Source organism: Camelus ferus, chromosome 12 (assembly GCF_009834535.1).
Source record: "Camelus ferus isolate YT-003-E chromosome 12, BCGSAC_Cfer_1.0, whole genome shotgun sequence".
Lineage (NCBI taxonomy): Eukaryota > Metazoa > Chordata > Mammalia > Artiodactyla > Camelidae > Camelus > Camelus ferus.
Genome location: NC_045707.1, coordinates 45,864,380 through 45,878,711, shown reverse-complemented (window position 1 = coordinate 45,878,711; position 14,332 = coordinate 45,864,380). Strand labels below are relative to the sequence as shown.

The 14,332-nt window shown below is 37.8% G+C and overlaps 1 protein-coding gene across 3 annotated transcripts in view; it reads right to left on the bottom strand.

Annotated features, from left to right (window-relative positions):
* FGD6 (FYVE, RhoGEF and PH domain containing 6) overlaps window positions 1–14,332 on the bottom strand; it is a 97,869-nt gene that overhangs the window by 25,087 nt on the left and 58,450 nt on the right. For all 3 annotated transcript variants that reach the window (XR_004324728.1, XM_006179870.3, XM_014555204.2), the window contains exon 8: window positions 13,761–13,848. Coding sequence is in view for 2 of the 3 variants with exons in the window: in XM_006179870.3 (XP_006179932.1) it covers window positions 13,761–13,848 (88 nt within the window). In the remaining variant the exon portion in view is untranslated. The remainder of the gene's footprint in view (window positions 1–13,760; window positions 13,849–14,332) is intronic.

The following is a 14,332-nucleotide window of genomic DNA, read 5'->3' as shown; positions in this document are numbered from 1 at the left end:
AAAATTCTACTCATAATTCTTCAGAGCTCAACTCAAACTCCTCCTCTCCTACCAGACTTTCCATTTGAAAGAAATAGTCTTTCCCTTTGAATAATACCTCACCCAGCAGTTAACTCACTTCGCGCTTCTGATCATTTTCTTTTTCCTTAGACTAAAAGCTCCTTGTGGGCAGGACCCACATCTGATCCATCTTTCTTTCTCTCCTAGCACTTAGCCACGGCCTTTGCATACAGGGGACAAGAAATGCTTAATGGATTAAAGGAAAAAATAAATTTTTTTCGGACAGGATTATGTCCTAGTTTAAGTAAAAGGCAAAAAAAGCTCAAACCAATCCTAATGCGGTAGGAGTTGAGAAAATACAAAGAGGAAAGGCATACTAAAAGACTGAATGCATTTTAAATCACATCTAATCTCAACTGAGCAACATTATTGAACAGATATAATTTTATCCCACAGATTCATGAAGCTATGCTCAAAGGCACAAAGGGAAACCTGGATGTTAGTGTCAGATTTTCTAACTTAATAGTAAACACACACACTAAACTGCTGAAACTGTACATCTTTGAGACAGTGATTCAAGAACCTGTGAGAGTCTAGACATGCACATTATAAATATCCAGCCCTGGCAATAAGCCACAGTGAGATGTCGTGTATGACGAAATTAAGCTTCTGCGCACTAGAGCATAGGTTCTATCTTGCCAGAGACTATCACAAGCAATTTAGATCTGAAAGCAAACTGAACACACAAGTTGGAGAGCATTCTTCCAGTCAAATAAATAAGAAAACCACAAAAATTAACAAAATACACTGATTATACACTACACTCAGCCTCATCTGGAGATGAAAAGTGAACTTAATCTAACTCTGACCCCATTCAGAATACATTCCACATATAAGCCATGTTTGGTGAATCCAGATGCTTAACTTTTCTGTGAAAGCAACAGGGTTTGGAGAAAAACTTACTCTTCTTAGATATTCTCAAGATCCAGGTTACCTCATTAATCAAAAGTGATGTTCCTTAAAGCCTGCGGTCAGCTGAAGAGTGTGGAAATGAAAGTAGGTTTATCTAAGTATCAGATTCATGGCAAGTTCCTATTTTGTCTTCAATTCTTGTTCCTTAAGACAGAAGCATATCCACGCAAACTGGGACATTTCTCTAAACCAAAGAGGTCATGGGAAGATGTCCTTATTAGGAAATCCTGACCTCAGAATTACTGTGCTGAGCCCCATAAACTTGAATCTCATTTTCTTACCTTGTACTCGAGTTCAGCTGCTGCCTGCCAAACTGAACTTTCAGGAATAAAGTAGAAATACACAAATCGGCTGAGCAGAAAAGCCACCATTAAGATGTTGCGAAATCATGCTACTAATCAAGGAGATAGGTTTACTTTCTTGCCAATTAAAAAAAAAATCTTAAAATTCAATTTTCAAAGTTCAGCTTGCTAAAACTAAATTTTAGAATTCAACTTTCCAGTGTGTCTATCCATCCATATTTCCAGGGCGTCTTGTTGTAGTACATCCTGCTTTTGAGGACTTTTACCTTTTCTAGGAAGACAAGCCCATGAGTTAAGAATCACTGCTGTAATTACAAAGTAAGAAGAACATGACTGATCACCCTCTGAGTCAGATGGGAGGAGCAATGAAATCACCAGCTGTCCCAGTGACTGTCATAACCCAGGTGAAACCCAGGAAAGGAGACCAGACAGACACTCCTGTGTTAGTCAAAAGGAATTTACTATATACCATTTACGTCCTTAGTATCCTGTAGGAGCCTCATTAAAAAAAAGGGGGGGGGGCAGGACTCATTTCAATTCACCATGTTATACTTACAGTATTCTAGACTATCTACTCAATTCCAAGGCTTTACTGTTTCCGCCAAGCCAAACTAAGCATTTTTCAAAACTTCACTAATAAAAACACCTCAAACGCTACTGAGGTTATTTATATCAAATCAAAAAAGGTTGGTGCAGCATGCATGGCTACCACAAAATGCATTTTCTGGCCACCAGGTGGCATCATCGATCAATGAAAGCTGATTAACCCCATAGTCACCATCACCCAACATTAGTAGCACAAAACTAGCCGAAACAGCACATGCAGCCTCAAGGGCTATGCAAGTTAACTTTGTCCTCATAATATGAGGCTCAGAGGGAAAGAATGAGAGCTCAATAAATACTATATCTTGTTAGAGATATAAGTTTTCTATATATAGACTCCTAGTAAGCCTTACCATCCCTTGATTACCTAATCAACAAATAATCAAAGCAGAAAAACTATTCAGAGGTATAGTAACTATTTGCTAAAACTGAGTCATCTGTGGGAATCGGGGACTTTCTAATTCAACAACATCTAGTCAAGTTGCTGGACTGTGTGCTGAGAAACGGTTGCCGGCAGAGTACAGAGGAAATAAGCATATGGGACACTATAGGACACATAACATTCCAAAGTCAAGTGTTTTGAATTTGAGGATGTCTTGCTTTGTATTATCCAGATTTCTTCTCTCCTCCCTAAATAAGTAAAGAGATCAGCAACAAATACAAAATTATGACGTCTAGATAATAATAAGTCTAGTCAATAAAAGCGTCTTCGCCAAAGTTTCAAATTTTAAAAGAAGCAGTCTAAAATTCTCTTGAATTGGGAAACAGAGTAGAGATTATTTTAGATACCAAAATAGAGATCAAGCATTAAGTTGTAAGACACACTGCTGCCATGTTCAAGGTGGCTTGGTGAAGAGCTCCTGAGCCCTCCCTGTTGGGAGTGAGAGGAGAGCCAGTCATGTCCAGGAAAACCTGTAATAACGCTCATTCTAAAGAATCATGAAGCATATAGTTTCTAAATTCTTAAATGCATTATAGGAAATTTGGAAAATTAAATCATGGAGAACACTCAAACCATGAACATCTCTCTAAAAAAATTATTATGATTTTAAAGCATTTCCTTCTGTTTTTATAAATGCTTGGCTTTACTTAATTTTAATAATATGTAAGATTTTACAGCCCATTTAAAGTATTCTAACTCATACTTTTTTTTTAATACATAGGAGTAGCTGATCCCATCACAGGAATATATCATACGGTACTTAGTTATTCTATTATTAGACTTAAATGATTTTTAAATTATCTTGTTTTGGCTGTTATAAATTGGATGGCCATACATCCTAATTTGCTCATAATGATTCTACCATATACCTGCTGTCCAGATATTACTATAAATACTGCCACTTGCTCTTTTTTTTTTTGGTGAGGGAGGTAATTAGGTTTATTTATTTATATATATATTTTTAAATGGAGGTACTGGGAATTGAACCCAAGACCTCATGCATGCTAAACATGTGCTCTGTCACTGAGTTACATCCACCCCTGCCTTGCACTCTTGAAAGGTAATGGGTTTGAATAACGAATTGTGTGACCATTTAAATTACAAGTAACACTGGTCAATATCTTGATATATTCACCTTTTTCCATAGTTCAGATTTTTGGGTGGGGGTGAAATGAAGAGGATTGAAAAGGTTTTTGTTTTTTTCTTTAAAGTAATTGACATATATCATGAGAAACTTTCCCTAAAAGGATATAACAATTTAAAAATATCATTATAAATACAAGTTTCACTAAATGATTGCCAGTTTCTATAGTTTTTTATTGCTAATGTAGTAGGGGGAACTGATAACTTGTTTTAATTGGTATTTATGATTCAGAGGATGTTAGACATGCCACTGTGTATTTGTTATGCATACTTTTTCTGAGTGTTTTTGTTCATGTTTTTAGTCTAGACATCTTCAGAAGTTTTAATATTCATAGTGAAATAGTATTTTTCATATTTGCTACAAATATATTTTCTGATGTACTCTTTATCCTTTTATTTCAACTATATTTTAAACCTTTATAATATTTTTATTAAATAGAATAGTTGAAAGGTGTGAATATTTTCCTTTATAATACCTTTATTCTTCTGGGCTTAGGAAAATCATCTCTCCTCCTCTCTCTATCCTAAGAGTTTTAATAAATAACCAATTTTATTTTTTCCTGGTTTTCTTATAGTTTAATGCCTCATATGTAGGTTTTTAAAGTTAAGACTTCATTTTTTTAGACTAGCAGGTTTACGTTTAAAGCAGTTGAGGGGAAGGTACAGAGATTTCCCATATACCTTCTGTTTCACACGTGCACAGCGCCTCCCATTATCAACATCCCCCACCAGAGTGGGGCATTTATTACAACTGATGAACCTACATCAACACATCATTAACATCCAGAGTCCACAGTTTACATTATGGTCCATTCCTGGCGTTCTAGATTCTGTGAGTTTGGACAAATATATAACGGCATATATCCATCATTATGGTACTATACAGAGTATTTCTATTATCCTAAAAATCCTCTGTGCTCTGCCTATTTACATTCAGTTTTGATTTTATTTAGTGTATCCAATGATGCATGAATTTTAATTAATTTTTCAAAATGTAACAGTTATTCAATAAACAATTCTTTTTCTATTGTCTTTCACTTTCTACTCTGTCAACATTAGATTCTTATAAACAAGTCTATTTCAACTTACCTCCCTATTCCAATGACAGAGTAATTATTATTATTTTTAATCAACAGGTCTATTCTTGCAAAGATGCTACATATCTTTAACTGTTGACGTTTTAGAGTATGTATTGACTGATATTACCCTCAGAATATTCTTTAATGATGTACTCTGTTTATTATTATATACAAAATAATTTTGATATGTATTGATAAAATTGCAAGATTCTAAGTTAACCTGAATAAGAATATGGAGTATCAGCAATTAGAAGCTAAGCTAATGGTTCTATAGTGTCAAGTATCCTTTTATACACAAAGGCTGAACTGTGGGCTTCATGAGGACTAGGAGCCTGAATTAATTATCCTTATATCCCCAGCACCAAGAACAAGGTCTGGTGCATATTCAACAAATGTTTCCTGAATTTATGATGGACTAAATGACACCCATTTAGAGTTACCATTTCTTGCTTCATATTTTACTAAGAAGTTGGGATGATACTTTGAGGGTCTAACTGAAAAGTGCTCCAGTCTTTGTTCTAATTCTCCTGCTTCTCAAATATTAGTTCAATTCTGGTCCCTGAATCTGTGGCTCAGGGCTATCTAACTTAGAAAAAGAGACCTTCCTGCGCTCTCAGGCTCGTAGATGCATGGCTTGGAAAGCAGGTGATACCTTTTTGTAAATTAAAAAGACCACTTCTCCTGGGCTGATGCTGCCCCTCACTGGGGCACACAATATGGTGAGCATAGTGCAAGCTGCACGTGGTGGATCTCAGCCGGGAGCCCATGTTGGGGCACAGCCGTATGAGGCAGCCTTGGCTTATCTTGCCTTTGATCAGTGTGGTCCTGAGGTGGCATGCTCAAAGGGCTCACGAACCAAACCTGACCCCAGGCTCATCTGATGGCAAAATTTGGGAGCAGATCTTACAATGGACAGAATCTCCCTTCGGTCCCTTTTTAGTAGGACAGATTGGTTAGTCATATAGAGAATGCCCTTAAGGGAGTCAAACCCATAGGGAAGTCTAGCAAATGTAAACGTCCATTATTTGACTTCCTTAAGACTGCTTTTCTTTGTGGATATGATTTCCAATTGTTAAGGCTGCCACTTTATCAAGTGGGAATCTTATACGTACAGAAATGGCCTTGATGCAGTCAAGCCCCACTTGAAGAAATCTCAGACCCATAGTTGGTCCTCACCATCCTGATTATCAACAAAGAGCAAATTTAAGTTTAGGGAAATAAGTGTATTTTACTACCCAAAGAAGAGCCAAGTGAAGAATAAAGCAGATACAGACACCAAAATGAATTCAAGTTTGACAGAATTTCAGTGTTTTCTCCACCTGGAACAGTTCCTCATATGAGCCCATGATTCTGACAAACGCTAAGAGGGAAATTCTTTAGTAATAGAGTCAGCTTCTAAATCTGTGGCAAGGCAGGTCCCAGCAATAGAGGCATCCGGCTACTTGCAGCGAATGTGGGTCAAATCTATACTGAGAATTGGAAAAAGAATGGCTTTGTGGTAATGCCCATGGGTAGAATTCAGAGGATCTGCAAACTTGGATAGGCAAGAACAAACACTATTTCCATTAACCGCCAAGTGAAATATGGAATTTCCTTCCATTATGAATGTAGACAACAAACCACCGTATTATCAGTGATACCAGGACTTCTTCACCATAGAATTCACATGTTTTTATATCACATTACAGTTGTTGCAGACATCTCAAAATACTGTTTACTCTCATCACTATTTCAAAATCATGGTAGTTACTAGATCCACCACCAGATTTTTATTTAATATATTACATAAAGAGCACATGTATTACTGTTGTACTTCAAAATTATTTTAATAACTGTATTTCAGCCCAATTGGTTTCCTACTAATCTTAAGAATTTTACTCTGTAACTTAAAAAATTATCAGAAGAGATGCATAGGTTCCACCATATTCCCAGGGGGATCTAGGCTTAAGCTTAAAAAGGTCAAGAACCTCTGTTTTATAGAGAGAGTGAGATTACATTTAAAAGCAGTAATTTAATACACCAGGCAGATAAAATGAGCTTGCCTCTCATATCCTGAAGTCTTTCCATAGTATTAAAATACTTGATGGACATAATTTACTATATACCATCTCTCAAAATACCTTGTTCACAACTACAATTAAAAATGAAATGCAGGGGCGGCGTGAGTTATAGCTCAGTTGTAGAGCACACGTTTAGCATGTATGAGGTCCTGGGTTCAACCCCCAGTACCTTCATTAAAAAAAAAAAAAAAAGAATTGCAACAGAACAAGAGCTGAGCTAATTACAATGGGAATTCTGAATGTTCTCACCCTCCCATTTCACATGGATGGAACTGTCTTATATCAGGGCCTTTGGGTTCCTCAGAAACTAAATTCTTTGGCTGGTGTCCAGGACAGCTCCCACCTTTCATCAGATTCTGTCCTAGAGAAAGTGTTAGAATGACTTTTGATGTGGACAATTAGCCCATGATTTTAAAATAAACACTTGCTAAGCATGAGTTTCAATTTTCAGCAAGGGATTTTAAAAAGTCATGCATTAATTTGATTCTGATCTTTTGTCAAATTTGTATTAGCCTGCTCATAACTGAAATTTATAGCTTCAGAACACTATAACAGATGTTTTTAATATCCCACTTTCTACCAACATGGGAAATCCTGGATTTCTAAAACCTAGAGGGAGTTAATACCATCCCAGGCTACAGGCAATCATTATAGGAAAAGTAATATAATATGTTGTTAAAAGTCATTTATAATATAACATAAATATTTTGAACAAGATCAAAGAAAATACCTGATCCAAATTTAATCAAAGTTCAAAGGACTGTTTCTCCCCCCCTAAATATAGAAGGGGAAAAGATATTTCAGAGGAATTTTTAAATTATATTTTTCATTCTATTTTCCCCACCATGATCCCCACTGATTCAACTTGTTTCAACACCAATGTAGTAACTTTCCACAAATAAAAGGTCTTTTATTGAACCATTTATATCACATACAACACAAATAGAGATCATTAAAGAAAAAACAAAAAACCCCAACCCTAAATGATATATGATAGTCATCTCTGGGTGGCAGAAGATGAAGAGGGGCTTTGTTGTTTTTGTTTTGTTTTTTTATAATACTTAACATATTTTTCATAGCACAAAAGAGCCCTTCAAAGAAAAGAAGTGATCCTTACAAAAATAAATCCTCAGAATATTCTTACTCAAACAAGTAGCCAGATCAATATAAGTTTTAGGAATTGAGAAGAGGAAGAGCTGGGAGGGACCCTGAGGGGTTGGGTGTGGTCCCAAAGAACAGGACGGTGTGCTCCCATCAGGGCAGGGAACACCCTTGTGCTGTTTGCCAGTGCACACAGGTGCCTAGCTCAGGGCCAGCCCGTATCAATACAGGGTGAATGAGTAAGTAATTGATTAACAGAGAAATCTGGCCCTGAAGGACAGGTTTCAAGAGAGAGTAAGAAACTGAATGCAGCTAGAGCAAAGAAAATAAGGTCTGGGCAATTCTTTGTTTATAATGAACAGTTTTATAATTGTGGTCTTTATACTGTAAATTTTTTGTTGTTTTCTAAAGATTTAATTTCTTTAGAGTAGTTTTACATTTACAGCAAAATTGAGAGAAAAGGAAGGAGATCTCCCATATATCTCCTGCCCCTACACAAGTGTAGTCTACCCCATCATCAACATCCTCCGTCAGAGTGGTACCTTTGTTGCAGTGGATGAACCTACATTGACACGTCATAATCACTCAGAATCCATAGCTTACCTTAGGGTTTATTCATAGTGTTGTACAGTCTATGAGTTTGGATAAATGTGTATTGACATATATTCATTAGGGTAGGATAAATAAGTTTTCAACCTTCTTAATAAGCAGAATAAAACCATGTCTGTGAAATGATAGAAAATATATATACAGCCATCCTCAGTATCTGTGGGGGATTAGTTCGAGGACACCCCTCGGATACCAAAATCTGTGGATGCTCAAATCACTTATATAAAATAGTGCAGTACAGTCGGACCTATCTATCCATGGGTTCCAAATTTGTGGGTACTGAGGGCCGACTGTATTGGTCTCTGCTCCAGGTTTCTGGCACAGAGCTCCCCAAATCTCGTAATTTTCTAAGTGAGAAGAGCACTACGAGCATCTTTTGTTCTAATACCTGATCTTTGAACCTAGTTCTGACACAAAGCTCCCTTGGAATTTCCTAGGTGATACTAATGTCTGTTCTAATGAGGTGACTCGTGTGGGCTCCTAGATGGGGACTGGTCACCAGAAAGACCAAGCCATGGTTAAAGGCTTGAAACTTTCAGCCCCATTCTCCATCTTCCAGGAAGAAGAGAGGGGCTAGAGAGTGGAATTAATGACGATCATGCCCATGTGATGAAACCTCCAGAAAAATACCAAAGTATAGGGTTTGGGGAGCTTTTAGGGCACTGGTGGACCCACAGAGGGCATGGGAGTTCCATCCCACATACGTTGCCCTGTGTATGTCTTCCATATGAATGTTCATCTGAATCCTTTATTGTATCCTTTTATAATAAACCAGTGAACTTAAATAGGTGATTTCCTGAATTCTTTGAGCCATTCTAGCAAATCTGCAAACCCTAGGAGAAAGTCATGGAAACCCAGATTTACAGATGGTCGGTCAAGAATACAGGATACAGCCTGGGACATGTGAATGGCACCTGAAGTTTGGAAGGGTCAGTCTTGGGGACTGAGCCCAAGGTCTCTGGGTAGATAGTGTCAGAATTGAATTAAATTATAGGACACCTCGCTGATGTTGAACACAATCGCTTGGTGTAAGAAAAAAACCCTTTTATATGGTGTCAGAAGTGTTGAGTGTGGTAGTGTGAGAGCAAAGGGGAGACATGGGAGTGTGTTTTGCCTGCTGTGTTCCTAGACGGGGAGTGATAAGGGCAGCATGACCAGGAAGAAGATACTGCCACAACTTGGCATGAGTTTGGAAAGGGCCGGGCCTGGAGCATAACAAGGGAAATTGGAAAAAGCAGGAAGCAGAGGCAGAGGAAAACTAGTCAGCAGAGCCCGTGATAGAGGAAAGACAAGGAAAGGGGAGTATTTCAGTCCTTTCCAGCTTTGTTTCTGGGAAACTGGAAGAGTGTTTTTACCCTTAAAAGCAATTTATTGATCAATTCATCCAGCACACATTAACTGGCACTACTGCATAGGGATTCTCACTCTCATAAAAATGAACAATGTCTACTTCCCCAAGCCTTTCAGTTTACTAGTCTCTGCTATGTGTCAGAATCTACACAGGCTCTGAGTTGGGATAAAAAAGATAGCCTCTACCCTGAACAGATGGAGGAGGAAGGAAAGAAATAGTGGGTAACAAATTAATGCTGCTCCAACAGCAGCACATGTGTGTGTGGTTTTTTAAAATAATAATGAATAGCTATTATTGTTGAGATGGCTAATATTACAACTACTTAAAGTGTAGCAGGACATATGGTCATTAATCAGACCAACAGTTGCTCTTAACACCGAGGATAACGGAGGAGACCACAGGGCTGTTTCCTCGAGTCCTCAGGAACAGGTATTGGGACTGTTTTCTTCTGTTGCTTCCTAGCTGCTGCCTCAAGATTCCCATTTCTCGTAACTCCAAATAGGGTCCGGGCACCACACAGACATAAAAATCTGGCTAGATCCACTGGTCTTGAGCAGACAAAATAAAGGTAACATGTACAAGTTCTGCTTAAAATGAGTAAATCACTATTTTACCATATTTTTAAACAATTCCAGTCTTCAGCATTTCCTTATATAACATACACATTTTCTCTGATCCTATTTTGAGTTGAGCTTAAAAAAATATTACCAAGAATTTAGTTAGAAATTTTTTACTACAATGAAGAAGAAATAGCCTAAGGAATATACCCAATGGAAACCGAAATTATGTCCTGAAGAAAACATTGCAAGACAATAGGATGGTTGTTTGAATAGTAGGGACAGGACTGCTGGTATCTGGGGATTTCCAGTCACCTTTCTCTAAAAGATTCTAAAAAAAACTATCCTATCGTTATCCATGCTTTACCCCTGCATTTCTCAATCTTCCCTTAACAAGAAACCAAGGTGGGTAGAAATCTACTTACAATGACTCAGGTGGGAATCCTTCCCTTTCTCTACCTGAAACTCATTAATAAGTCAAAGTTGTCAAGAGTTGTCTCAGATAGTTTCACTCCTTCTCTCTGCTCCTGTGTACTCTGTGCCCCTGGAATTACTCCAAATTCTAAAATGGAAATAAAAGTACTTTCCTCACAAGGTTGTTTGGAGGATTAAGTCACTGAGCTTGTTTATCTAAAGATGAAGATCCAGTTAATACACATGTTAGAATAGATACAAACTTAAGACTTAAAGTATAACTTCTAAAGATCTAAGTGCACAGAGGGAGCACTCTGATAACGAAGGTAGAAATATCTTGCAAAGTAGAAAGCAATCAGAACATAACAAGTATAGGAAAATCAAAATTTTAAATAAAAATCCATATAAAACAAACCCTTGGTACCAACTCCCATGTGTCCTCAGGATTATACGATCACAGGTGCTTCAACTAATACTATTTGTGTTGCCTGGGGCAGGGCAACTCACCTCTCTGAGAATATCCCTGAAATTCTCTGTCTCAATGTTGTCCTTTAGGCTAAAGACATTTTGGTTAAAGGGATGTTTTAAACATAGTTTAATACCAACCAAAACTATTTCCTCAACAGCTTCCAAGGTCTCCCAATCTGACCCAGATATGTTGGGGTGCACTAAATTACTAATAAAAGACTCACTCCTTGACCCCAAGGAGTTTTTATAATCAAATTAATGAATCAATATTCAAATCATACAAATATTAGCAAATTTACAAGGTATCAAAAAATATTTACCAAATCACTTTGCACTGGTAATAAGGGTCAAGGAGAATTGGGGCAGAGATGGCTTCAGAGGGAATGGAGGACTCCAGGTCAGGCTTGGAGGAACGGAAGAATTTGAATCAACAGAATAAAAGGCATAGAATGAAGAATATGAAGCTTGTTATTTCTTTACAAAGACTATATTCTTTCTTTAACTTTAGTCCTGACTTTGCAACCTTGAACAAGCCACTTATGACCTTTACCCTTCAATGAATCCACAATTACCGAGGGTCTACTATATATAAAGTAGTGTACATCATTTAGACAATGGAGATTTTCTAAGTTAAGACAGGGGTGGGGGAAGGGCTTTAAAATTAAAGAAGAGACAGCTCAAAACTAAAAATAACCCCAAGCTCACATTATGTTGGTTATAAAACAAATGAAATCTGTCTCTTAAAGAGACTTTTAAAAACTTGCTGTTGCTATTTCACCGTTAATCAAACAAATGTGGCATGAAACCTACATTAAACCCATGTGTAACTCTTACTTAGATCAGTCAGAGTGTGGGGGAAAAATATTTTTACATGAAAATTTTAAAACCTTGCTCCATCCTTCTCCTATTTGAAAGTGTCTTTTGCCACTAAAAACAGTACTTTACATTCAACAGCTGTAGAAATAGCCTAAGCCATTTAATAGCTCGTTTATGATACAGCATAGAATTTGTTTAGTAAAAACACAACACATGCATGGGTACTTCCTTTTGTTCTGTGTATTCTAAATCTGTGCCAAACGCAGAGGAAAGAAAGTACAGATGGACAGGATATCCTTAAATTATTTGGTTTGCCTTATGTCACTCCAGAGAGAAATCTAATGCCTGATTCACAGTTAGAAATTCAAATTAAGGAGAAACAGCTAAGGTAGGCAGTCCTGGGTCTCAAAGGCAGGCCTTCCTCATCAGCAGTTCACACGGCAAGCCTGGAAGGTATGAAGATTTGCCTAAAGGGAAATGGGGAAATCCTGGCTTTCTAGGAGTCACCCACCTCATTCAATATAGCTGCTGGCTTAGGTGACGGTGATTAAGGATAAAAGCATGCATGCCATTTCTTAAGAACACTAATAGGAACCAAGTGTACCTCAAATCTATTTACATAAAATTACAACTGATTGAGGAGGGAGAGCGGGAGTGGAGGTATAAATTGGGAGTTCAGGACTTGTAGATACTAACAATTATATATAAAATAAACAACAAGGTCCTACTGTATTGCATAGGGAACTATACTCAACACCTTGCAATGGCCTATAATAAGAAAGAATATAAAAAGATATATATATATATAAACCTGAATCACTAAGCTGTACACCAGAAACAAACACATTGTAAATTGACTGATGCTCAATTTAAAAAAAAATTACAAGTGACTGAATTTAGAGTTGTGGTGGCATTTGAATATTCTTATCCATTTGGACACAATTCTTAATGCATATACACTAAATATGTATATTAAGTCATTGCACATCCAACACACTTTGGCAAATACCACAGAGGACCTAGCAGTATGTGCTGGTACTATGCTTAGTACTGAGATTACGCTAGGTTTTTTTGTGATGCCAAACCACATCATCACTATAAGTCTGCTTTTCATCTATGTAAACAATACTATGATATATGCATGGCTATGGTGAAGATTTAAAGAGCCAATGAAAAAAAGTCCTTAGCACAGTGGTGCCTTCATTTAAATCATAGCTTTCTTTTTCTCTTTTTACTGTTGCAGTGGTAAACTAGACACACAGCCCTGTAATAGTGAAGCTCACAGTCTAATACAAGATAGAGACAATGACCAGATATAATTACGATGATGATGATGATAAGAAGGATACTGATACTACTACTAATAGCAGCTAATACTTATTTAGAACCTACTAGGACCAAAGCACTATTCCAAGCACGTAGTCTCATTAACCAATCCTTATTAACAGCTATCTGAAGTAAATGACTGGGGCCATGGCATCTGATATGCGAATATATGGGAGTGACCCTGTAAACTTCATTCATGAGTGGCTGGGGAAGTACCTTCTTGGGATTAACAATATTAACTAGGTGAAATGACACAGGGTTGTGGGGTTGGGATGGTAAAAGAAGTTCCAAGCAAAAGGAATGATCGTGTATGAATGCACATGGATGATCAAAGAACTGGAAGAAGTTCAGTCCAGGCAACCCCTAGGTGAGGCTGTGAGCAATCTATAAATCCACATGCTAGGGAAAGTGGCTACTGGATGGATAGAAAAAGAGAGGTGTTCTTAGGAAAGGCAGAGTTTCCCAAGAAACTCTGGGACGGGAGTTGCCTGGTTGGTGATGTGCCAGAAAAGCCCACCTGTTAGCAGCAGCCTGTACTGGGGGATCCTCTGAACCGGTTTGAGCAGGTAGTGCTTGAGGGCCAGGTTAGCACAGCGGGGGCTCATCTGAAAGGCAAAGGCATCCAAAGTAAACACAGGCATTTTCCTAAGAAGCAAAAGACCCAGAATCGAAAGCTTAGGAAGCCAAATTAAATAGCTAGTAACTTTGGAGGGGAATTCATGGAGAAGCTCCTTTTGTTTTAAGCACAGCTCCTATGCTGAGTGGGAAACTACAGCAGGTTCACCACTTAGCTCACTTTCTCCTGTTAGGTAGGTCTCTGAAATCACTGACTCATGGGGAAAGCTTGTTCACAGCCCTCTGGTCAGCAGTGGTGGCTGCAGTCTGCATTCTAGGCCAATCAGAGCCCACCCTCCACAGTCGCTGCCACTTAGAAGAACATCTGCCAATGTGTTCATGAACACAAACCAATCCAACCAACCAACCAACCGAGAAGGAAATGCATGACCCCCCCAAAAAAGGTGGCAGAAATAAAACTACTGGGAATTGGATTCAAATAATCATCAGAGCCTATCATCAATACATTGATAA